General features: G+C 48.4%; 1 protein-coding gene across 1 annotated transcript in view; it reads left to right on the plus strand.

Moving 5' to 3' along the window:
- The first annotated feature begins 211 nt into the window (after positions 1-211).
- Positions 212-25,735, plus strand: part of Daglb (diacylglycerol lipase beta) — a 32,202-nt gene continuing 6,678 nt past the window's right edge. Inside the window, exons 1-9 of the mRNA XM_070033503.1 lie at positions 212-394; positions 3,658-3,809; positions 12,163-12,334; positions 15,191-15,449; positions 17,279-17,401; positions 20,263-20,390; positions 21,184-21,310; positions 22,466-22,549; positions 23,931-24,008. Coding sequence (XP_069889604.1) covers positions 300-394; positions 3,658-3,809; positions 12,163-12,334; positions 15,191-15,449; positions 17,279-17,401; positions 20,263-20,390; positions 21,184-21,310; positions 22,466-22,549; positions 23,931-24,008 — 1,218 coding nt within the window. The 5' untranslated portion in view covers positions 212-299. The remainder of the gene's footprint in view (positions 395-3,657; positions 3,810-12,162; positions 12,335-15,190; positions 15,450-17,278; positions 17,402-20,262; positions 20,391-21,183; positions 21,311-22,465; positions 22,550-23,930; positions 24,009-25,735) is intronic.

Consider the following 25,735-nt stretch of genomic DNA (forward strand, 5'->3'; position numbering starts at 1 on the left):
TCTATAAAGCTCAAATCTTACCAGAATTGTTTCACAGTCTGCACAAAAGGGAGGGGAGGGAAGGTTTCTAACGCGCACGCGCAGAAGGTGACAGCGTGGGCGGGACCAGTGAGCGTACGTACGCGCGCAAGAGCCCTAGCCCGGCCGAAGTGAGCATGCGCGCATAGCTTCACCTTCTTACGTGCGCCTGCGCGGGCTGGCGCCGGGGGTTTGCCGGCCAAGTCTGGACGGCACTCGGGGGCTGTAGGCTGCAAGTGGTGCGCGCGCCGGTGTTTAAGGCCGTGCGCGGCGGGGGCACCATGCCGGGGATGGTGCTCTTCGGCCGTCGCTGGGCCATCGCCAGCGACGACTTGGTCTTCCCTGGGTCCTTCGAGCTGTTCCTGAGAGTGCTGTGGTAAGCGGTAAGGGGTGGTGGCGCGCGGTCCCCACAGACGGCGATGACAAAAGTCACCAAGTTCCTTAAGGGCGCGCCCACCCTCGTCCCGGGTCGTCGCCCCCATTTCTTCACGGGTTGGCAGCCGGAGCTCAGGGGTGGGGAGGTCGTGCCCTGCTTGCCTCGGCCGCCGGGGCGCTCGCGCTGCAGCGCGCGAGCTCAGCCCGGGATGCGGCGCGGAGCCCTGGCACGGGAGCGCCCGCGCGTCATCGCCGTCCGAAAGCCATGGCCTCGAGCTCTCCTCCGTCCTTTCTGCCATCTGCATCGTGCCGTCGCTGCTCAGGGGAGAACGGCATAATGGTTATTGTTATTTTTTTTTCTTTCAAAGACCAAGTTGGGCAATGATATTCTTGAGCCAGTGAGGGCTGTATTTCACGTGCAATCGGTGGAGAGGATGGATGAGGGTGTGGCAAAGATTATATTTCAAAAAAAAAGAGAGAGAGAAAGTATTCCCCCAGGGAGAGGAATAAAAAAAAAAAATGTTCTCAGCTGCTTCCCAGGAATGTTGCACTTTGCAAAGCCAGATTTCTCTGAGATCATTTCCCCATTACCATTTCTGACACACACACACACACACACACACACACACACACACACACACACACACACACACACACACACACACACACACACACACACACACACACACACGGAAGTTATCGGGAAGTTATGGGGCTGGGAAGGTGGCTCAGTGGTAAAGTGCTTGTCTTGCATGCATGAGGCCTTGGGTTCGATTCCTCAGCACCACATAAGCAGAAAAAGCCAGAAGTGGTGCTGTGGCTCAAGTGGTAGAGCGCTAGCCTTGAGCTGAAGAGCTGAGGGACAGCGCCCAGGCCTACAGTTCAAGCCCAACGACCGACCAAAAAAAAAAGTTATTGCTGGGACTGGGAATGTGGCTTAGTGGTAGAAAGCTTGCCTAGCATATACACATAAAAGGCTGGGGCTGGGGCTGGGGCTCCAATGGTGGGGTGCTAGCCTTGAGCAAAAGAAGCTCAGGAACAGTGCCCAAGACCTGAGTTCAAGCTCCAGAACAGGCCAAAAAAAAAAGTTATCCCTGGGAACTGCTGGGTCATGTCTGTAATCCTAGCTACTGCCAGCTCTGGCAGGAAAGTTTGTGAAATTCTTGCCTCCAGTTAATCCCCAAAAAACTGAAAATGGGGCTGTGGCTCAAGTACTAGGCACCAAAAATAAATAAATAAATAAAAATCCAATTCTGTTTTTCTTTTTTTTTTTTCTTTGAAATGCTGGAGATTGAACCCTAGAACTTGGTGCCTGCTGGCAGCAAGTGCTCTTCCACCAAGCTAAAACTTTGGTATCTCTGTTTCACTATTTTTTGGTGCTGGTAATAAGGCTGAACTCAGGGCGTCATGTGCTCTTACTGGGCTCACTGGCATGAGCACTTGATTTTTGGGCTTTTTGTTGCTCATGGCTGGTACTTTACCTCTTGAGCCATGTCTCCAGCCTGGCTGTTTGCTGGTTAATTGGAGTTGGAATCTTTCTGACTTTTCTGTCTGGGCTGGCTTTGAACCATGATCCTCTAGGTCTCACCCTGCTGAGTAACTAGGATTACAAGTGTGAGCCACCAGGCCTGGCCCAATTCCACTTTTTATAGGGTCAGGGCTTGAGTCTGTAATAGGACATACCTTCCAACTGGTATTTTGTCTTCTGACAAAATACTTTCAAAGTAGATTGGGGCTATTTTTTTACTGATATTCAATGGTGCCTTCCATCATTGGGTATTGAATTAATTGTAAAATGTAGTTGGGAAGGAAGAAAAACTCCATTAGAGTTTATCAGTGTATACCATGCAATATATTTGCATAATTCTCTTCCACACTCTTGGTTTTTAGTTACATGCAGCAGATTACCACGTGTTTATCAGTTTATTATTAATCCACATATGTAAAACTTTTCTTGTTAATAGTTCAACAGACATATAGCTTGTTGATTTCTTACTTTGTTTTTCTGACCCATGGTGGGCTATTTTCCAGCAGTTTTCCTTATATTTGCTTGCTTACAGCTTTAAGTGATTTAGGAGACATGGAATAAGAAAAATGGAAAGTAAAAAAAAAAAAAAACTCATAGAAGAATAGGAAAGCCAAGCTGGTGCCAGTGGCTCATGGTTCATCCTAGCCATTCAGGAAGCAAAGATCTAGAGTATTGGTCTTCAAAGCTAGTCCAGCTAGAAAAGTCTAGGCGACTCCATCTCCAGTCTGTGCTGGCGGCTCACTCCTGTAATCCTAGCTACTCAGGAGGCTGAGCTCTGGGGATTGCGGTTCAAAGCCAGACTGAGCGGGAAAGTCTATGAGATTCTATCTCCAATTAACCATCCGAAAAACAGAGGTAGTGCTGTGGCTCAAGTGGTAAATACTCACCTTGAGCTGAAGAGCTGAGGGACAGTGCCCAGGCCAGAGTTCAAGCCCTACGACCTAAAAAAAAAAAATAAAATAAAATAAAGGAAAGCTATACTTTTTAGTTGATTTACTAAATTTTTCTTTCTTCCTTTCTCTTTCCTTTCTTTTTTTCTTTCTCTCCTTCTTTCCTTCCTTCCTTCCTTTCTTCCTTTCTTCCTTTCTTTTCTTCCTTTTTTCTTTCCTTCTTTCTTTTCCTTCTTTTCTTCTTTCCTTTTTGTGCCAGTCTTGGGGCTTGAACTCTGAGCCTTAGGCATTGATGCTGAGCTTTTTTTGGGGGGTGGGGGTGGGGGGTGGGGTCTGGTCGTGGTGCCTGAACTCTGGGCCTGGGCGCTGTCCCTCAGCTCTTCAGCTCAAGGCTAGCGCTCTACCACTTGAGCCACAGCGCCACTTCCAGCTTTTTTCTTTTTGCTTATGTAGTGCTGAGGAATCGAACCCAGGGCCTCATGCATGCAAGGCAAGCGCTCTACTACTGAGCCACCTTCCCAGCCCCCACCCTGAGCTTTTATGCTCAAGGCCAGTGCCCTATCACACAGCTCTACTTCTAGTTTTTTGGAGGTTAATTCAAGGTAAGACTTCCAAGGACTTTCCTGCCTAGGTTGGCTTTGAACCAGTATCCTTAGATCTCAACCTCCTGCACAGATAGAATTATCTGCATGAGATACTGGCACCTGGCTACTAGATATTTTTACTAATGGGAATTTTATTTCACAGCGACCCTTAACCTTGGCTTGGGAAATATTTACTGCGTTGATTTATGTTTTGCAATTCTACTTCCTGGCTTCCCTTTCTGAGCCTGCCTGTTTTCCACAGGTGGATTGGTAGCCTGACTTTGTATCTCCTGCACCGAAGGAAGCTGGGCTGTGCTGGTGGGGTCCTGCTTAGTACCTACCTGATTGTTCTCCTCCTTCTCCTGGCCATCATTATTGGTGTGGTGTCGGCCATCGTGTATGTCAGCATGAAAGGTAATGCCTCGCGGAGCGAGACTTTTTTTTTTTTGTCTTTTGTGGGACTTGAACTCTGGGACTGGGCGCTGTCCCTCAGCTCTTTGGCTCAAGGTGAGTGCCCTACCACTTGAGCCACAGGAGTACCCTACCACTTGAGCCACAGGACCACTTCCAGTTTTATGGTGGTTTATTGGAGATAAGAGTTTTGTGGGGGCTGGGAAGGTGGCTCAGTGGTAGAGCGCTTGCCTTGCATGCATGAGGCCCTGGGTTCGATTCCTCAGCACCACATAAATAAAAAGAAAAAAGCCGGAAGTGGCACTGTGGCTCAAGTGGTAGAGTGCTAGCCTTGAGCTGAAGAGCTGAGGGACAGCGCCCAGGCCCAGAGTTCAGGCCCCATGACCGGACCCCTCCCCCCCCCAAAAAAAAAAAGAGTGTGGACTTTCTTGCCCGGGCTGGCTTTGAACCATGATCCTCAGATCTCAGCCTCCTGAGTAGCTAGGATTACAGGGTGAGCCACTGGCACTAGGATTATAGGTGTGAGTCACTGGTGCTCACAATCTGAAAGACAGTTTATTTACCACATCCCATCACCTGGCTCATTAGTTCTTTTTGTATCTAGAGAGCTAGCTAGCATCATTTTAGACTTTTTTTTTAAATCCCAAGAGAAATACTGTGTACACATTAGCAATCACTCCTTACCCCCTCCTCCACTCCTCCCCTCCCCTGACCTAGTGTATCCACCCCCTCAACCTTCTGTGTCTCTCTAGACCTGGACATTCTACACACCATACAAATCCAGCTACCCAATAGGTGGCCTTTGCTATGGTTCTTTTTTTTTTTTTTTGTCGCTTGTGGGCCTTGAACTCTGGGCCTGAGCACTGTCCCTCAGCTCTTCAGCTCAAGGCTAGTGCTCTACCACTTGAGCTACAATGCCACTTCCGGTTTTCTGGTGGTTTATTGGAGAGAAGAGTCTCACGGATTTTCCTGCCCGGGCTGGCTTTGAACCGTGATCCTCAGATCTCAGCCTCCTGAATAGCTAGGATTACAGGCGTGAGCTACCAGCGCCCGGCTTTATGGTGTGGTTCTTAAACTTAGCTTCAGGTGTTTCAAGTTCATCTACGATATATATTGGAGGCTCATGTTCTATAGGAAGCTGCATTTCTTGTCATCCTCACTACTCAGGGGGCTGGGATCTGGAGGATTGAAGTTCAAGGCCAGTCCAGGAAGATAGTCTTCTAGATTCTTTTCTTTTTTTGGGGGGGGGGTCCGGTCATGGGGCCTAAACTCTGGGCCTGGGCGCTGTCCCTCAGCTCTTCAGCTCAAGGATAGCACTCTACCACTTGAGCCACAGTGCCACTTCCGGCTTTTTTCTTTTTGCTTATGTGGTGCTGAGGAATCGAACCCAGGGCCTCGAGCATGTAAGGCAAACGCTCTACCACTGAGCCACCTTCCCAGCCCCAGTCTTCTAGATTCTTATTTCCAATTCACCAGCAAAATGCTGAAAGTGGAGGTGTGGCTCAAGTGGTAGAGTGCCAGCCATGAATAAAAAAAGTAAAAGAGGGGGTGGGAAGGTGGCTCAGTGGTAGAGTGCTTGCCTTGCATACATGAGGCCCTCCCTGGGTTCGATTCCTCAGCACCACATAAGCAAAAAGAAAAAAGCCAGAAGTGGCGCTGTGGCTCAAGTGGTAGAGCGCTAGCCTTGAGCTGAAGAGCTGAGGGACAGCGCCCAGGCCCAGAGTTCAGGCCCCACGACCGGACCCAATAAAAAAAAAAAAAGTAAAAGAGTGGAGCATAAGGCCCAGATTCAAGCAGTACCACCACCACCCTTTCCCCCACCCCAAAATACTGATTGGACAGAATACTGCATCTTACCCATTCATCAGTCAGTGAACAGTTGGATTATTTCTTTTGGGCTATTATTTTTGCTTAAAAGTTGGTTTTGTTTTTCTTCCCCATCAGTCATTTGGCTTGAACTCAGGGCTTGGGTGCTGTCTGAGCTTTTTTGCTCAAGGCTAGTGCTCTACCATTTTGAGTCACAGCTCCACTTCTGGTTTTCAAGTAATTAATTGGAGATCAGAGTCTCATGGGAAGTGGAGCTGTGGCTCCAAGAATGCTAGCCTTGAGTGAAAAAGCTCAGGGACAGTGCCCAGGACCTGAGTTCAAGCCCCATGACTGATTTAAAAAAAAAAAGTCTCATGGACTTTTCTGCCCAGGCTGAACTGCAATCTTCAATCTTCAGATCTCAGCCTTCTGAGTAACTAGAATGACAGGTAGGAGTCACCAGTGCCCCACTGCTTCTAGTTTCTGTTTTTGTTTTCCTTTTCCGGTTTTGTTTGATTTTGTGCTGTTTGTTTTGCAGTACTAAGATCTACTAAATGAACCACCAGGTTTGTTGTTGTTTTCAAAATAGAGTCTCATTAAATTTTTGCTGAGCTGCCTGGAACTGTGAATCTACTCCACATCCTGAGTAGCTTGGATTATTTAGGTGTGAGCCAACAACACTTGTGGTGTAGCCCAGGTGGTTTTCACCATTCTCCTGTCTCATCTCCCACTTCAGGACCGGGATCATAGCAGTATGCCAACCTGCATTACATGTAGTTTTTCTTTTTGGTCCAGTCGTGGGGCCTGAACTCTGGGCCTGGGCGTTGTCCCTCAGCTCTTCAGCTCAAGGCTAGTGCTCTACCACTTGAGCCACAGCGCCACTTCCGGCTTTTTTGCTTTTGGCTTATGTGGTGCTGAGGAATCAAACCCAGGGCCTCATGCATGCAAGGCAAGCGCTCTACCACTGAGCCACCTTCCCAGCCCTACATGTAGTTTTTCTACATTGCACTCTTTTCTCAGAGAATGTCTCCAAAAATGTAACAGACTTTCCCTGTTTGACTGCTCTTACTCATAGGACCACTCTGATGACTAATAAAGTGTTACAGAATAAAAATCCATCTGTCACAGGCCTGGCTGTGTGATAGGCCATCCTTATTGTGTGTTTCACCCAAAATCAGGTCAGGCTGCTGGAAAATTGCTTATCAGATTGTTAGTGAAAGGAAGAACTGGAGGGGTGGCCCGTGCAAAGAATGATAGAATTAAAATCTTTTGTTAACTTTAATTTTTATTCTTTTGCTTGTCCTGGCCTCAGATTCACAGTCCTGCATAGCTAGGATCGCAGGCATGTAACAGTACACCCAGCTAGAATCAAGGTCTTGACCATTTGGAATAATGATCTGAAACAGATGTTAGGTAATCCGTTGGCAGAAATATAGAAATGGGAGCTGTTAGTGGCAAAGTATTTCACAAGAAAGACTTCCTGATTTTGGACTTTGATGTGTCACCTGTACTTACTTCCTGTAGCAATATATAGAAATCAGAACTATGCTATTTTTTTTTTTGCCAGTCCTGGGACTTGAACTCAGGGCCTGGGCACTGTCCTTGAGCTGCTTTTGCTCAAGGCTAGTACTCTACCACTTGAGCCATAGTGTTACTTCTGGCTTTTTCTGTGTATGTGGTACTGAGGAATTGAATCCAGGGCTTCGTGCATGCTAGGCAAGCACTCTACCACTAAGCCACATTCTATCCCATGCTATTTTTTTTTTTCTGGGTCCAGTCGTGGGGCCTGAACTCTGGGCCTGGGCGCTGTCCCTCAGCTCTTCAGCTCAAGGCTAGCGCTCTACCACTTGAGCCACAGCGCCACTTCCAGCTTTTTTCTTTTTGCTTATGTGGTGCTGAGGAATCAAACCCAGGGCCAGCCTCATGCATGCAGTGCAAGTGCTCTACCACTGAGCCACCTTCCCAGCCCTCCCCTGCTATTTTTAATGGCAGTATCATGATTTTGAACTCAGTGTCTTGTGCACACTGGGCTTGCTTGCCCAAGACTGACACTTTAGCACTTGTGCCACACCTCCAGCCCAGCTTTTTGCTGGTTATTTTGGAAACAGACTCGAGGATTTTTTGGCTCAGGTTAGCTTTATTTTTTTATTTTAATTTTATTGTGCAAAGGTACAGTTATATACATAAGGTAGCGAGTGCATATCTTGTCATTGTTAGCTGTTCCCTCATTTTTCTCCCACTTTCCCTCCCCCTCACTGCTCCCTCCCCCCAAGGTATAGAGTTCATTTCCAAGATGTTGTCTTGTAAGTGAGGTTAGCTTTGAACCATGATCTCATTCTCCTAAGTAGCTAGGATTACAGGGCATGAGCCACTAGCATATGGCTGAGCTCTGTATTTCAATATACCTCTAAATCAAGAGGGAGGTAGGGTCTGGATTGAAAAAAAGTTCCAGTTTTGTGGGTTCTGTTGATCCCCAGAACTGGATTGTCATTGGTGTTACATATGGAAGAAAAGGAAGAAACTAAATGTGCAGAATGGGGCTCAGCAGTGTAAATGTATTATTTTTTTTTTCCTGCTGCACTAGGGATTGAAGTCAGGACCTTGGACCTGCTAGGCAGGTACTTTACTACATAAGCCATGCCCCAAGGCTTTTCATTTGCAGAATTTCCTTCCTTCCTTCCTTCGTTCCTTCCTTCCTTCCTTCGTTCTGTTTATTCGTTCCTTCCTTCCTTTCTAATTTTCTTTCTTTTTTTCTTTCCAGTCCTGGGCCTTGAACTCAGGGCCTGGGCTCTGTCCCTGAGCTTCTTTTGCTCAAGGCTAGCACTCTATCATTTGAGCCACAGCACCACTTCCGGCTTTATTTCTTTTTATGTGGTACTGAGAAATCTAACCCAGGGCTTCGTGCATGCTAGCCAAGCACTCTACCACCAAGCCACATTCCCAGCCCTCTTTTTTGTTTTGTTTTGTCAGTTGTGGGGCTTGAACTCGGCCTGGTCACTGTCCTTGAGCTCTTTAGCTCAAGGCAAGCATTCTACCACTTGAGCCACAACGCCAATTCATTTTCTGGTGTTTAACTGGAGACAAGTATCTCACAGACTTTCCTGCCCGGGCTGGTTTTGAACTGAGATCCTCAGATCTCAGCCTCCTGAGTAGCTAGGATTACAGGTGTGAGCCACTGGTGCCCGTCTCAGGTGTATATTTCTGAAAGAGAAAGTATTTAGGCTAGTGTTGCTTCAGATATAATATTTTTCTGATTAATTGGCCTTTCAGCGCCAGACCCATTTGTTTTGGACCCCTGTTTGCTTTTATTTTTTTTGACGGTCCTGGGGGTTGAACTCTGGGCCTGGGCTCCATCCCTGAGCTTCTTTTGCTAAAGGCCAGTACTCTACCACTTGAGCCACAGCGCTACTTCCGGCTTTTTCAGAGTAGTTTAGTGGAGATAAGAGTATCCTGGGGACTTTCCTGCCCTGGTTGCCTTTAAGCTATTGATCCTTAGATCTTGGGCTCCTGTATAGCTAAGATTACAGGCATGAGCCACCTGTGCCTGGCTAACCCCTGTGTTTATAACTAAGAGATTCAGCTTTGAAATTTTGAAGTATAAACTCTTTCCCCTGAAGTGTTCAAATGTTGGCTTTCTTTCAGCGGGTGGTGGTGCTGTGTCATGGTGCGCGTTCCTGTGCTAGGTACTCATAGTTGCCATCTGCAGGTCTTGCCCAGTGGCAAGGCCTTCTTATCCCACTTTTACCATACGCAGCCTGGTCCCCCATGTCACAGCCACCAGCTAGTGTCAGCTCGGAAATGGTCCTTGCCTGGGGGGAGAGGAGTGGGAATTGGTCATGAGTGGTACAGGACCCTATGTCGGTCAGTGTAACTCAAGAGAGTTTCTGGAGCTGGGTGCCAGTGGCTCATGCCTGCAATCCTAGCTACTCAGGACGCTGAGATCTGAGGATCACCGTTCAAAGCCAGTCCGGGTAGGAAAGTCCGTGAGCCTTCTATCTCCAATTAGCCACCAGAAAACTGGAAGTGGCGCTGTGGCTCAAGTGGTAGAGCACTTGCCTTGAGCTGAAGAGCTCAGGGACAGTGCCCAGGCCCAGAGTCCAAGCCTCCCCCCCCCACCCCCCCCAACAAAATGTGTGTGTGTGAGGGGGGGGATGGAGAGAGAGAGAGAATCTGGAAGCTTCTGGGGAGGTGCTTCTCCTTGCTCCTCAAAGATGTAGCAGCCATGTTACATTTCACTTCTGGATGAGGCTGTGTCTCCAATCACAGCCCATGCTGAGCACACACACCAAGGAGGACCGAGGCTCCTCCTGCCTCTGTATGTCCACTCTCTGAGCTCTGCAGGTCCTTCCTGTTTCCAGTTTGCTTTGGATTTTTGGTTACTTGTGTTAGAGCTATACCCAGTGAACTGAAAAATGATAGTTTACTAGGAGCATGATAGCATATGCCTGTAACCCCAGCACTTGGAAAATAGGGAAGAGGATTTGAGAATTCAAGGCAAACCTGGGCTATATCATGAGACCATATCTTAAAAGACAAACAAAAATGTTAATATAGTTGGAAATTTGTTACTGATAATTAGCAGCATATGCTTTATTAAGAGTTGTATTACAGGAACCAAGTGTAGTGGCTTATACTTGTAATTCTAGCTACTCAGGAGGCTAAGATTGACAAAGGATAGTGGTTTGATGCTAGAACATTTGAAAGTCTCCATCTCAACCAGTAAAAACAGGATGAGTGTAGTAGAATATGCCTGTGATCCCAGCAACCCAGGAAGCATCAATAGGATTGCTGTCCCAACAAAAAACGAGACTCTATCCAAAACATGACCAGAGCAAAAAGGGCTGGTAGTGTGGTTCAAGTTTTCTTGCCTGCCTAGCCAGACCAAGGCCTTGAGTTCAAACCCTAGCACCTCCAAAAAATTAAAGGTAAACAAATAAAATGGAGGCTGGGCATGGTGGCTCACCCCTGTAATCCCAGTTACTGGAGAGGTAGAAATTGAGAGGATTGATGTTGAAGGCCGGTGATAAGTTAGTGAGCCACCTCTTGCTTCTATATTTGTAATAACAAATAAGCCAGGCAAGTATTGTAGTGCACAGCTGAAATTCCAGCTATGCAAGCAGCATAGTTAAGAAGTCAGGCCTGAAAAAAAAAGCATAAAATCCTATCTGAAAGATGAATAAAGCAAAAGCCTGGGGGGTGTGGCCTAAGTAGTAGAGCGGCCTGCCTGGCAAGTGTAAAGCCCTGGGTTCAAACTCTAGTACCACCAAAAGAAGTATCACATAAATTTCAGTGAAGAATGTAGAACATTTAAAAAAAGGACAAATGGAGCCAGGCGCTGGTGGCTCACACCTGTAATCCTAGCTACTCAGGAGGTTGAGATTTGAGGTTTGTGGTTGGAAGTCAGCCCTGGTAAATCAGTTGTCTCTTTGTGAGCAACCATAGGCTGTGTTCACAGTTTCCGTAAATAAAAGATAGAAAAGAACTGAATTCCTGTCTAAGGGTCACTGGAGAGATAAATGATTTCATTCTAACCATAGTCTGTGCATCTGCAGAGGAAGGGGAAGTGTCTTCTGGGTTTGGATTTAAGGCTGAGCCCAGGGCCCTTTCCTAGTGTCCAGTGCAGAGCCAGGCAGGCACTGGTAGGCCTCTGACATTAAAGCAGTTTGCATAGCAGCTTAAAAAAAAAAAAGGGGGGGGAGGCTGGGAAGGTGGCCCAGTGATAGAGTGCTTGCCTTGCATGCATGAGGCCCTGGGTTCAATTCCTCAGCACCACATAAGCAAAAAGCCGGAAGTGGCGCTGTGGCTCAAGTGGTAGAGCACTAGCCTTGAGCTGAAGAGCTGAGTGACAGTGCCCAGGCCCAGAGTTCAGGCCCCACAACCGGACCCAAAAAAAAAAAGTCTAGGTATCAGTAGCTTATACCTGTAATCCTAGTTACTCAAGAGGCTGAGATCTGAGAATTATGGTTCAAAGCCAGCCTGGGCAGGAGAGCATGAGACTTTTTTTATTTTTATTTTTTATTATTTTTGTCAATCAAGGGTGGTCAAGGGTGGTTGAACTCAGGGCCTGGGTGCTGTCCCTGAGCTTCTTTGTACTCATGGCTAGCTCTCTACCACTGAGCCACGTACCACTTCTAGTTTCTAGTATCTGGAGAAAGGTCTCATGGACTTTCCTGCCTGGGCTGGCTTTGAACCACGATCCTCAGATCTCAGCCTCCTGAGTAGCTAGGATACAGGCATGAGCTACTGGCACCTAACTATCATGAGAATCTTATCTCTAATTAAACACCAAAAAGCCAGAAGTGGAGCTGGTGGCTCAAGTTGTAGAGGTCTTGAGCAAAGAAGCTCAGGGACAGCATTCCAGCCCTGAGTTCAAACCCTAGGATTAGTGCGTGCACACACACACACACACACACACACACACACACACACACACACACACACACACTTGGGAGAGGACATGGGAACTGCACACTTGCATGTCTCATACATTGTGGGTGTGGTTTTGCACTGTTCTGCACCCCTGAGCGGTGGCTTATTTTCTGTGCTTCAGGAACCATCTGCAACCCTGGCCCTCGGAAGTCTATGTCTAAGCTGCTTTACATCCGCCTGGCACTTTTCCTGCCGGAGATGGTGTGGGCTTCCCTGGGGGCCGCCTGGGTGGCACAGGGTATCCAGTGCGACCGGACGGTTGTGAATGGCATCATTGCCACTGTCATTGTCAGGTGAGAGTTCACATCTCTCTTCAATTCTTCCTGTCACAAATGCTCTGGGGATGTGGGTGGGGAGTATTGTGGAGGGACTCCACAGCTGGACAATCCCAGGATTCCCCACAATGGCTAGGAAACTTGAAGACTCTTGTATTTTTGTTTTTTTGTTTTTGTTTTTGTCGGTCGTGGGCCCTGAACTCTAGGCCTGGACGCTGGCCCTCAGCTCAAGGCTAGCGCTCTACCACTTGAGCCACAGTGCCACTTCCAGCTTTTTTCCGCTTATGTGGTGCTGAGGAATTAAACCTAGAGCCTCAAGCCGGGCGCTGGTGGCTCACGCCTGTAATCCTACCTACTAAGGAGGCTGAGATCTGAGGATCGTGGTTCAAAGCCAGCCCGGGCAGGAGAGACTGTGAGACTCCTATCTCCAAAAAAAACCACCAGAAAACCGGAAGTGGCGCTGTAGCTCAAGTGGTAGAGCGCTTGCCTTGAGCTGAAGAGCTGAGGGACAGCGCCCAGGCCCAGAGTTCAAGCCCCACGACCCACAAAAAAAATAAATAAATAAAATAAAATAAATAAACCTAGAGCCTCATAGGCAAGCACTCTACCACTGAGCCGCTTTCCCAGCCCTAGACTCTTGTTTTTGGAGGAGAAATTATTCCTCTTCCTTTAGGCATTTGTTGATATATCTTATCAGTTCTGGTTTTCTGGTTTTTTGTTTTGTTGGGTTTTTTTGTCTGTTTGTTTTTTGTTTTTGGTCCTTCGTGGGGCCTGAACTCTGGGCCTGGGCGCTGTCCCTCAGCTCTTCAGCTCAAGGCAAGCACTCTACCACTTGAGCTACAGCGCCACTTCCGGTTTTCTAGTGGTTTATTGGAGATAGGAGTCTCACAGTCTCTCCTGCCCAGGCTGGCTTTGAACCGAGATCCTCAGATCTCAGCCTCCTGAGTAGCTAGGATTACAGGCGTGAGCCACCAGCACCCGGCTTTGTTTTTGTTTTTTGTTTTTTGGCCAGCCCTGGGGCTTGAACTCAGGGCTTGGGCACTGCCCCTGAGCTCCTTTTGCTCAAGGCTAGCATTCTAGTACTTGAGCCAGAGCACCACTTCTGGCTTTTTCTGTCTATGTGGTATAAGGAATCGTACCCAAGGCTTCATGCAAGCAAGGCAAGCACTCTATCACTAAGCCACATTTCCCACCCTTTTTTTGTGGGCAGGTACTGAGACTTAAACTCAGGACCTGGCGCTCTTGCTTGGCCTTTTTGCTGTAGGCTGGCATTCTACCACTTGAGCCACAGCTCCACTTCTGGCTTTTTGGTGGCTTGTTGGCTTTTTGGTGGACTTTTTGGTGGGCTTGCTTTGAACCACATCTTGATATCTCAGCCTCCTGAGTAGCTAGGACCATTACAGGCATGAGCCAATAGCACCTGGCTAAATTTTTCTTTTCCCTTTACTTTTTGTGCTGGTATTGGGCTTGAACTCAGGGTCTTGCATTCCCATTTGCCACAGCGCCAGTTCCAGCTTTTTTTTTCCTTTTGCTTATGGGGTGCTGAGGAATTGAACCCAGGGCCTCATGCATGCAAGGCAAGCGCTCTACCACTGAGCCACCTTCCCAGCCCCATCTTTCTCTCTTTGGTGTGTGTGTGTGTGTGTGTGTGTGTGTGTGTGTGTGTGTGTGTGTGTGTGTGTGTGTGTGTGTGTGTGTGTGTGTGTGTGTGTGTGTGTGTGTGTGTGTGTGTGTGTGTGTGTGTGTGTGTGTGTGTGTGTGTGTGTCTCAGTGTGTCAGTTGTGGGGCTTGAACTCTGGGCCTTGATGCGTCCCTGAGTTCTTCAGCTCAAGGCTAGTGCTCTACCACTTGAGCTACAGCACCACTTCTGGTTTTTGAGTGGTTAAATGGAGGGTCTCACAAGGACTTTCCTGCCCAGGCTGGCTTTGAACCACGATCCTTAGATCTCAGCCTCCTGAGTAGCTAGAATTATAGGATTGAGCCACGGGAGCCCAGCTCATTTCCTCATTTCTGAAGCACTAACAAAGCAGAATCAAAAGCTGAAGGTGGAGAGAGGAGAGAGTGTTAGGAATGGCCTGAGGGAAAGATATTCTAGTACCTTGTTTGTATCTGCTACACTTAAGAGTCTCAGAGATGACCTAGTTCTTAGTGCTGTCCACTTAAGTTACCAAGAAGGAAACAGTCTGGTGCTGGTGAGCCCCTGGCCTGGAAAAAAGGGAAATCTAGGAGCAGTGAACTCCCACAGTGTGCAAATTCTTCTTTTTTTTTGGTTAGTTGCAGGACTTGAACTCAGGACCTGGACTGTCTCTGAGCTCTTTCACTCAAGGCTAGTGCTTTACCACTTTTGAGCCACAGCTCTACTTCTGGTTTTCTGGTGGTTCATTGGAGATAAGAGTCTCAAGGAAGGGCTGGGAAGGTGGCTCAGTGGTGGAGTGCTTGCCTTGCATGCATGAGGCCCTGGGTTCGATTCCTCAGTACCACATAAGCAAAAAAGAAGAAAGCCGGAACTGGCGCTGTGGCTCAAGTGGTAGAGCGCTAGCCTTGAGCTGAAGAGCTGAGGGACAGCGCCCAGGCCCAGAGTTCAGGCCCCACGACTGGACCCCCCCCAAAAAAAGAGTCTCATGGAAGCCACCCCTGTGCTGGTGGCTCATACCTATCATCCTAGCTACTCAGGAGGCTGAGATCTGAGGATCAGGGTTCAAAATCCTGGGCAGGAAAGGTCACCAGACAGCTCCAAGATTTCCCTGGGTGGTCTTTGCTTTTAGCAGTGGCATTCTGGGAGGGCAGTGTCTTCCAGGAGCTGGGACTAAAGGGGCTTTATCTCTGGAGATGGAGCTCACAATCACCATGCCTTTGCCACTGTCTGGTTTGCAGTTGGGTTATCATCGCTGCCACCGTGGTCACCATTGTCATCGTCTTTGACCCCCTGGGGGGAAACATGGCTCCATATTCCTCCTCTGGACCTGACCACCTGGATAGCAATGACTCAAGCCAGTTCTTCAATGGCCTCAAGACCGCAGCCAAGAGCGTGTGGGAGACGAGGATCAAGTTCATGTGCTGTTGCGTTGGCAAAGACGACCACACTCGAGTGGCGTTTTCGAGTACGGCAGAGCTTTTCTCAACCTACTTTTCAGTAAGCCGAGGGAGCCCAGTGTGGTCTTGTTCTTCTGTTTGAGTATGTGCCTCCCATGGAAATTCCACACCCTACACTGGGGGCAGGGGCAGGGGCTGGGCACTCTGGAAAGTTGGCTGAGTGCAGGGCTGCATTTTGTAGACCCTCTCACGTGCATTCTTTCTCCATCTCCTTTTCAGTAATCTGTGAAGTTTGTCTCATTCTAGTTTTCCCTTCCCTTGCTTTCTCCCTCCCTTCCCTCTCTTCCTTCCTTCCTTCCTTCCTTCCTTCTTTCCTTCCTTCCTTCCTTCCTTCCTTCCTTCCTTCCTTCCTTCCTTCCTTCCTTCCTTCTTTCCTTCCTTCCTTCCTTCCTTCCTTCTTTCCTTCCTTCCTTCCTTCCTTTCTTTCTTTTGGTCAGTCCTGGGGCTTGAACTCAGGGCCTAGGCACTGTCCCTGAGCCTCTTTTGCTCAAGGCTAGCACTCTGCACTGGAGCCAGAGCACCACTTCTGTTTTTTTCTGTTTATGTGGTACTGAGGAATTGGACCCAGGGCTTCATGCATACTAGGCAAGCATTCTACCACTAAACCACATTCCCAGCCCCCTTTTGTATTTTTTTTAATGTTGGTACTGTGGAATTGAACTCCTGGCCCCACACTCTGTCTTGGCTTTATGACTCGAGGCTAGTGCTCTACTAGAAGTAGAGCCACAGCTCTACTTCCAACTTGGATCAAACCCAGGACATTGCAATTGTTAGGCAAGTGCTTTGCCACTGAGCTACATCCTAGCCCTGTCTAATTCCAACTTTTCTTTTTTTTTTTTGCCAGTCATGGGGCCTGAACTCTGGGCCTGGGCGCTGTCTCTCAGCTCTTCAGCTCAAGGCTAGTGCTCTACCACTGGAGCCACAGCGCCACTTCCGGCTTTTTCTGTTTATGTGGTGCTGAGGAATCGAACCCAGGGCCTCATGCTTACAAGGCATGCACTCTACCGCTGAGCCACCTTCCTAGCCCAAATTCCAACTTTTCTTTAGTGGTTAATTGAAATAAGAGTCTCACAGACTTTTCTGCCCGGGCTGGCTTTGAAACACAATCCTAAGATCCCAGCCCCCTGAGTAGAATGACATTTGTTGGTTTGTTTTGGTTTTGGTTGTGGTCGAACTCTGGGCCTGGGCACTGTGCCTCAGCTCTTCAGCTCAAGGCAAGCACTCTACCACTTGAGCCACAGCACTACTTCCTCATCACAATGTTGTGTTGATAAACCACCGTAATCCCAGCCACACAAGAATCCGAACTTGGGGGATCAAAGTTGGAGGCTGACTCTGAGCAAACACGTGAGACCCTATCTGAAAAATCACTAGGAGAAAAAAAAAAGCATTGAGGTCATGCCTCAAGTGGTAGAGTGTCTTCCTAGCATGTGTGAGGCCCTGAGTTCAAACCCCAGTCCTAAAAACAAAAGGAATCCTGCCAAGAAAATGCTTTTTAAAACACCTGTGTATACAGCCAGGTGCCTGTAATCCTAGCTACTCAGGAGGCTGAGATCTGAGGATCAAGGTTCAAAGCCAGCCCAGGCAGGAAAGTCTGTGAGACGCTTATCTCCAGTTAACTACCAGAAAACCGAAAGTGGCACTGTGGCTCAAGTGGTAGAGCACTCGCCTTGAGGTGAAGAGCTGAGGGATAGTGCCCAGTCCCAGAGTTCAAGCCCCATGTCCAACAAAAAAACCACCTGTGTATGCAGTATATATAAACATGTCTGTGTGTTGGTATGTGAACACTATGTGAAACAGAGTTTCGTGCTCTTCCCGGTCACTTCCTGCTGGGTGGCGTGACTGACTGACACTGTGGATCCCACCCAGGACACAGACCTGGTACCCAGCGACATCGCAGCAGGCCTTGCTCTTCTCCATCAGCAGCAGGATAACATTAGCAGCCTCCAGGAGCCGCAGGAAGAGATTGGCCCCACCCCAGCGCTCTCCCAGGTAACTGCTGTGGGATTGGCCTATTCTTACCATTTAGACTCTGCATCGATGTGCAAGAAATACTCAGCTCAAGCTAGGCATGGAGGTGCAAATCTGTAATTCCAACTTCCAGGAGGCTGAAGCTACAGGGTGAAATGTTCAAGGCCAGCCTGGTCTACATAGACCAATGAGCCAAGCCAGGCACTGGTGGCTCACGCCTGTCATCCTAGCTACTCAGAAGGCTGAGATCTGAGGATCGCAGTTTGAAGACAGCCTGAGTAGGAAAGTATGTGAGACTTTTAATCTTGTTAGCCACCAAAATGTCAGTTGTGGCTCAAGTGGTAGAATGCTAGCCTTGAGCAAAAGAAGCTCAGAGACAGCACCTGGGCCCTGCATTTAAGCACCAGACTGGCAAAAACAAAAGAAAATAAATAAAAGAGATAGCAAAGGGCTGGGAAGGTGGCTCAGTGGTAGAGCGCTTGCCTTGCATGCATGAGGCCCTGGGTTCGATTCCTCAGTACCACATAAGCAGAAAAAGCCAGAAGTGGCACTGTGGCTCAAGTGGTAGAGTGCTAGCCTTGAGCTAAAGAGCTGAGGGACAGTGCCCAGGACCAGAGTTCAGGCCCCACGACTAACCAAAAAAAAAAAAAAAACAACAACAAAAACTAGCCAATAACAATTTTGGTAGCTGTTGTGCTGGAATCCAGTTTGTTGCTTCTACTTGCATCTGTTGCTTCTACTATCATCTGTTTGGTGAGGCAGCTAGTGGGAACCCGTTTGGGCAGCTCACTGGCCATGGTGTTGCTAAACTTTCTGTTTTAGGAAGTCCATTGCTAGATTCTATATATCAGAGAAAGTCCTAGGATGGGACCCGAGTCTTCCTGGGTGTGTTGTCTTCCTTTTCTTGGTGTGGGGAGCAGGAATAGTTCAGCTTTGCTTTGATGATCATTTTTCTGTCATAGATTTATATGCTTTTGAAAGAGAAAAGAATATAGGGTGCAGTGATTCATACCTGTAATTCTGCCTACTCAGGAAGCTCAAAATGGGAGGCTCATGGTCCAAGGCCAACCAGGGGAAAAACTTCAAAAGATCTCATCTCAAGCAAAAAAAAAAAAAAAAAAGCTGGATATGCTAAGAGCTGTTGGCTTATAGCTACTCAGAAGGCTGAGAGTTAATGATCATGATTTGCTGCCAGCCTAGGCAGCAAAGTCCAGGAGAAGACTCTTCTTCTTTTCTTTCTTCCTTTCTTCCTTTCTTTCTTTCTTTTTTTTTTTATTGTGAAAATACTGTACAGAGGGGTTACAATTACATGGGCAAGATAGTGAGTACATTTTTTATCAAGCATTGTAGCCTCCTCCTTTGTTTACCCTTCCCATCCCTTCCCAGCCTCCACCTGCCCCCCCACCCAATCCTCCCCACCCCCCCACCAAAGTTGTAAAGTTCATTTTCAACATGACAACTTGTACTTCTCATTGTTGCAACAGGTCCACCTGTATCCTTATTTAAACGACTTGTTTTTCCCCTTCCCCTCCACAAATTATACCGACATCAAATACAGTGAAAGCAGGGGTTATACTGTGGGGGAAGGATTCTTTCTTTCTTTCCTTTCTTTCCTTTCTTTCTTTCTTTCTTTCTTTCTTTCTTTCTTTCTTTCTTTCTTTCTTTCTTTCCTTTCTTTCTTTCTTTCCTTTCTTTCCTTTCTTTCTTTTCTTTCTTTCTTTCTTTTCTTTCTTTCTTTTCTTTCTTTTTCTTTCTTTTCTTTCTTTCTTTCTTTCTTTCTTTCTTTCTTTCTTTCTTTCTTTCTTTCTTTCTTTCTTTCTTTCTTTCTTCAGTTGTGGGACTTGAACTCTAGGCCTGTCCCTCAGCTCTTCAGCTCAATGCTAGTGCTCTACCACTTGAGCTACAGTGCCACTTCTGTTTTTTGAGTGGTTAAATAGAGACAAGAGTCTCACAGGGACTTTCCTGCCCAGGCCAGCTTTGAACCACGATCCTCAGATCTCAGCCTCCTGAGTAGGTAGGATTATAGGCATGAGCCACCAGCGCCTGGCTCCATGAGACTCTTATCTCCAATGAATCAGGAAAAATCAGAAATGGAGCTTTGGCTCAATTGGCAGAGTGCCAGTCTTGATCACTAAAGCCAAGCAAAAACACAAGGCTCTTGAGTACAGCTCCAGTCTGGCATGCCTTCCATCCCAGGTATGTCAGAAGCATAAATAGTAGGATCTAAGTCCAGGTGGACTAGGGCAAGAAGCAAGACCTTATTTGAAAAATAAGGAAATAAGAAAGGGTTAGAGATGAGGCTCAAGCAATGAAAGCACCTGCCTAGCAAGCTGGAGGCCCGGAGTTGTTCAACTGAACTGCAGTTTCCTAATAACAAAGTGAAAAAGAAAACATTGCATCTAACACTCCACGTGTTTCTCTGTCCCTGGCTAAAGCAGCCAGGTCCTGGCAGTTCTGGTGTTCATGCAGGCTGGAATTGAAGGCCAGTTTTGCCTGTAGAAGTTCCCTGAGCATTCTAGCCAGTATGGAAGGAGCAGGAAAAGTCAGAAATGAGCGAGTTCAGGTTAAAGATGTTAGAGTATTCGGGCTGGGAAGGTGGCTCAGTGGTAGAGCGCATGCCTTGCATTCATGAGGCCCTGGGTTCGATTCCTCAGCACCACATAAGCAAAAAGAAAAAAGCCAGAAGTGGCACTGTGGCTCAAGTGGTAGAGCACTAGCCTTCAGCTGAAGAGCTGAGGGACAGCGCCCAGGCCAAGAGTTCAGGCCCCACGACCAGACCCCCTCCCACCCCCCCACCCGCAAAAAAAAAAAGATGTTAGAGTATTCATCCCCCTCTGTCAGGAGTGGTTCTTACACAGAAAGTGTTTCCCCCTCTCTTCCAGGAAGCAGATTTGGATGCAGAGCTTGAAAACTGCCATCACTATATGCGGTTTGCAGCTGCTGCCTATGGCTGGCCCCTCTACATCTACCGAAACCCGTTCACAGGGCTCTGCACAATTGGCGGAGACTGGTAGGTTGGCGTGGGATGAGGCCCATGGGAATACATTTGTCTTGCAAAAAGAAAAAGTTAGGCTCTGATGCATACGCCTTAATCCTAGCTACAGAAGAGGCAGACACTTTGAGGATCGTGGATTGAAGCCAGCCTAAACAAAACTGTACTTCAGCAGGACACTGGTAGCACATGCCTGTAATCCTATAACTACTCAAGAGGCTCATTTCTGAGAATTGAGATTTGAAGCCAGCCTGGGCAGGAAAATTCATAAGACTTTTTTTTGCCCCTATTGGTCATGGGGGATGAAGTCTGGGCCCGGGTGCTGTCCCTTAGTTCTTCAGCTCAAGGCTAGTACCCTACCACTTGAGCCACACTGCTACTTCCAGTTTTTTTCTGCTTATGTGGTGCTGAGGAATCGAACCAGTGCCTCATGCATGCAAGGCAAGCACTCTACCACTGAGCCACCTTCCCAGCCCTCATAAGACATTTCCATTTAGCAAACAAAAATCCACAAATGGAGCTGTGGCTTAAGTGGAAGAGCACCAGTGTATATGTGTGTATATGGGGAGCCATTTTTCTTCTTTTCTTTTGTCATGGACTTTCTTTCCTTGCTGAGAAGGTGCAATCCTCAGATCTCAGTCTGAGTAGCTGGGATTGCAGGCATGTGCACCAGCACCCATAAACAATATTTAAGGGCCACTGTGTGTTGGCTGGACTGCCGGGAAATGACCTGTGCTGCCAGCTGTATGGTGGGGAACACACAGAGAGTGGGCGGAGGTTTGCGTGTCACTCTGTGGCCATCTTTTTTTAGTTACAGAAGCAGAACGGCAGAGTACGACTTGGTTGGAGGAGATCAGCTCAACTGCCATTTTGGTTCCATCCTGCAGACTACAGGGCTGCAGTACCGAGACTTCATTCATGTCAGCTTCCACGACAAGGTGTGGCGCTGGAAAGTGTCTCTGTGCTGGTTTGGGGTCCTGGGGTCCTTTGAGATCCCCATGGGAGTTTGGGGTTACGTTTTACATAATTTACACTTGGACCCCTAGATCTGTGTACTATTCCAGGGAGCTCACAAACCCCCTTGCCCCTCCCACAGACACACTTAGAGCCCATACAGGCTTGTGGGTCCAGGTTAGACACTCATGTGAGCAGTGAGCTGAATCAGAGCTCAACTTCCTGAGCTCCGTGGGCCTCCCAGTCTGGAGGTGTCACAGGTACTTAGGAGGTCAGATCTTTCAGCTTTGATGGTGAGCCATTTTTCATGCCAAACTCCAAGAGCTGCTGGCCCCATGCAGTGATTCTCAGTCTCACCCAGAGTGCTTATTGTGTGTGTGTGTGTGTGTGTGTGTGTGTGTGTGTGTGTGTGTGTCTGCGCGTGTGTGTGTGTGTGTGTGTGTGTGTGTGTGTGTGTCTGCGCATGTGTGCTGGTCCTGGGGCTTGAACTCACAGCCTGAGTCTGTCCACAGCCCCACTTCTGAATTTTGTTTTGGTAGTTAATTAGAGACAAGAGTCTCAGACTTTCCTGCCCAGGCTGGCTTCCAACTGTGGGCTTCAGATCTCAGCCTCCTGAGATGACAGGCATTAACCACAGTGCCCAGGGTGCTTATTTATTAGTAGTCAATTTGTTAGCATACCCTAGTTGGAGTGAGGGCCCAAGTGGCCATGTTGGGCCTGCTGGATTGGCAGTGAGGCCTAGTCAGCATCTGCACCGCGCTGGTACTTTGAGGCCACGTGGGAAGGATCTGGTGTCAGGAGACAGCTGCTCCAGAAGGCCAGAGGCTGCCCATGGGGCTCTTCAGCATTCCCCAGGCCCTCTCCTGTGACAGCCAGCCAGCCACATCTGGAGTCTACCTGGGAGAGGCAAGAGTATAAGAAAGCAGTTGTTCATATACAAGAGCACATATTCTGGAAGTCTTTTGGGGTTCCCCTTTGGCTGGTGAGGATGAGGAGGAAGAGGCTGGACCCTTGATTTCCTCCTTCCAGGGCCATAGGGATCCAGGTTTTTGTTGTTGGTTTTTTGGGGGGAGGAGGGGTCAGTAACAGTGCTGGGATGGTGGAGTTTGGAGACATGACAGTTGTCTCTTGTCCTGCAGGTGTATGAGCTGCCCTTCCTGGTGGCTCTGGATCACAGGAAGGAGTGTGTCGTGGTGGCCGTGAGGGGGACCATGTCTCTCCAGGTAACTGGGAAGTGGGTAGAAGCAGGAAGTGGGGTGCAGGAGGCTGTGGGTGTGTGGAACCAAGATAGGCATTGTTGGGCAATGGAGAAATCCGGAGGCAGTGAGAGAGGAAGTGAGTCCTGCTTGTGAAACACCCCTTTGTTGGGGCTGCGAGCCCTTCTGCCTGCCAGCCAAAGAGGCTCCAAGAAGGCACTGCTGGAGTCCCCTCCTGGCTCATCCCTGAGGTCCTGGTCCTCACCTGCCCCACCCTTCCTCTAGTCCCCATGTGTCTGGGTACAGTGAGCCCCCTTTTATCCTCCCCCTGACTCCCATTCTGCCTTCCCTAAACCTGAGCTGTCTCCCTGGTCAACTTCCTTCCCTCTTGCTTTCTTCTTGGCCACTCTTCACTCTTGCTTCCTTATTCTTCTCTGCTGACCTAGGAATTCTATGCAACAAGACTCCAAACACACACACGCACACGCGCACACACACGCACACACACCCCTTCTTTTGCTTCTGACCAGTGCAGCCACACCCTCTTCCCATCCCAGATCTTCCCTCCATACCTGCATCTCCTAGAACTGCTGTTTACATTCACCTCACCAGTGACCCCTAGAGGACCCCTGAAGACAGTGCAGTTGGCCTTGTTTGCCCAGCCCAGGGCCTGGCTGTGTCAGGGTTCCTAGCCAAGCAGGCCTCTTCCTGGACCAGTGGAACAAGTTTCTGTCTGAGGCATTCATCCTTGCATTCTGTCCCCGGGTGCTTGGGCCACACCCCTGGCCTGGGCCTGCCATTCCCATGGGATGGGCCGCTGCTCTTCTTTCTGAGCCTGTCTGTCAGGCTGCGCCCAATTCCCTCCAGCTCCAGCCAGCCATCGATTATGGGCCTCTCATAACAGGAATGGTGCTTTATTCAAAACCACAGCACAGCCTGGCATCAGTGGCTCATGCCTGTAATGTTAGCTATACTGGAGACTGAGATCTGAGCAACCCAGTTTGAAGCCAACAGGAAAGCCCATGACATTTATTTCCAGTTTACCACCAAAAAGCTAGAAGTGAAGCTGTGGCTTCAGTGGTAGAGCACCAGCCTTGTACAGAAAAAAAAATAAATAAGGGATAGTGCCCGGGTGCTGAGTTCAAGTTCTAGTACTAGCATATGCACGTGCACACACACACATACACACACAACTTTTGGCCTCCAGGGTCAGTGGGGGAAGGCAGAGATGTGTGTCCCATATGCCACCATTGATCCTTGCCTTACTCCAGGTTGGTATCATAGGGTCCCTTCTCAGCAGTCTGCCCTGGAAACTGCCAACCCACTGTCTCAGAGGAAGCCGCCTTGACAGCGGGACCCCCTTGGTCTCAGCCACGGGTTGACCCTTCTGTCAATGGCTTCTTCACAGGACATCCTTACCGATCTGTCTGCAGAGAGTGAGACCCTCGACCTGGGAGTGGACCTGCAGGACTGTGTGGCCCACAAGGTAAACAGGTGGTGGGGAATTCTCCACTAGGGGAGGAAGAGCTATCGATTTCCCAAGCATTGTGTACTACGTGGGGTCCCCATGTCGCCAGGGAGCCTTCCATGTCTCATACCTCCCAACGCTGAAGTCTAAAAAGCCATACATTTGCTAAGTTATTCATCGTGAACTTTTTTCTTTTTTGTCTATCGTGGGGCTTAATCTCTGGGCCTGGGCACCGTCCCTCAGCTCTTCAGCTCAAGGCTAGCGCTCTACCACTTGAGCCACAGCACCACTTCCGGTGTTCTGGTGGGTAATTAGAGATAAGAGTCTCATAGACTTTCCTGCCTGGGCTGGCTTTCAACCTCAATCCTCAGGTCTCAGCCTCCTGAGTAGCTAGGATTACAGGTATGAGCCACTGGTGCCTGGCACTTTTTTCTTTTTAGTACTGAGGCTTGAACCCAGGGCCTCATGTTTAGGTAGTTTCTCTACCACTTGAGCCTCGAGTGCCTACAGCCCTTGTTTTTCACTGTCTTGATAATACTCGCTTAATTTCCATTTCCATTCTTCAATGACCAGTGGATTACAGAGCAGAAGAGGTTTTGTCTGTTTGTTTTACCTGCACTAGGGCTTGAACTCAGGGCCTGGGCGTTTGTCCCTGAGCTTTTATCACTCAAGGCTGGTGCTCTACCACTTGAGCCATAGCTCTCCTCCCAGCTTTTTGGTGCTTAATTGAAGGTGAAAGTCTCATGGACTTTCCTTCCCAGGCTGACTGATCTGAGATCCTCAAATTTCAGCCTTCTGAGCAACAAGGATTATAGGCCTGAGCCACTGACACAGTGAGGAGAAGTTTTTAAACATTTAGCCTAGGCACCAGTGGCTCACACCTGTAATCCTATAACTACTCAGGTAGCTGAGATCTGAAGATCGAGGTTCAAAGCCAGCCCAGGCAGGAAAGTCCATAAGACTCTTATCTCCAATTACCCACCAGAACACCGGAAGTGGTGCTGTGGCTCAAGTGGTAGAGCACTGGCCTTGAGCTGAAGAGCTGAGGGATGGTGCCCAGGCCCAGAGGTTAAGCCCCATGACAGACAAAAAAGAAAAAAGTTTACGATGAATAACTTAGCAAATTATCCAACAGAAAACTGGAAGTGGTACGGTGGCTTAAGTGTTAGAGCACTAGCCTTGAGCTGAAGAGCTCAGGGACAGTGCCCAGGCCCAGAGTTCCGCAGGCCTAGCTCTCCTGGCAAGAAAGCAGAGGCTTCGCTCTGCCTTTATACGTTTGCCACATAAGACCCTGCCTGGTAATTGCATCTGTGGTTTGGGAGAGGAACTCAAGTATTTTTTCATCATCAGGGCTATCTCTCCTCCATGGGAACTACTTGCTTTGCAAGGATCCTGTTCCTGTAATAGAGCTATATTTGCTCAGAGATTTTCATTTTTATTTTGGGAAACAAATCCCAAACCTGCTTTTTCTAAAACTCACTTTGCCTGGATTGTTTTTTTGTATTTTGTTTTTCCTTTGCCTGGATAGTGGATGCCAGCTTTACTGTTTATTTAGAAGTGAGCGTTTTAGTCTATTTAAGGGCCAGGTATGTTGGTACCTATAATCCCAGCCATTTGGGAGAGAGATGGTGCTGGTGGCTCACACTTGTGTTCCTAGAACATAGGAGGCTGAGGATTGTAGTTTGAAGCCAACCCAGGCAGAAAAGTCCATGAGCCTCCTATCTCAACCACAAAAAAGCTGCAAA

This window comes from Dipodomys merriami, unplaced genomic scaffold (genome assembly GCF_024711535.1).
Source record: "Dipodomys merriami isolate MVZ:Mamm:240054 unplaced genomic scaffold, mDipMer1.0.p SCAF_22, whole genome shotgun sequence".
NCBI classification, from domain to species: Eukaryota; Metazoa; Chordata; class Mammalia; order Rodentia; family Heteromyidae; genus Dipodomys; species Dipodomys merriami.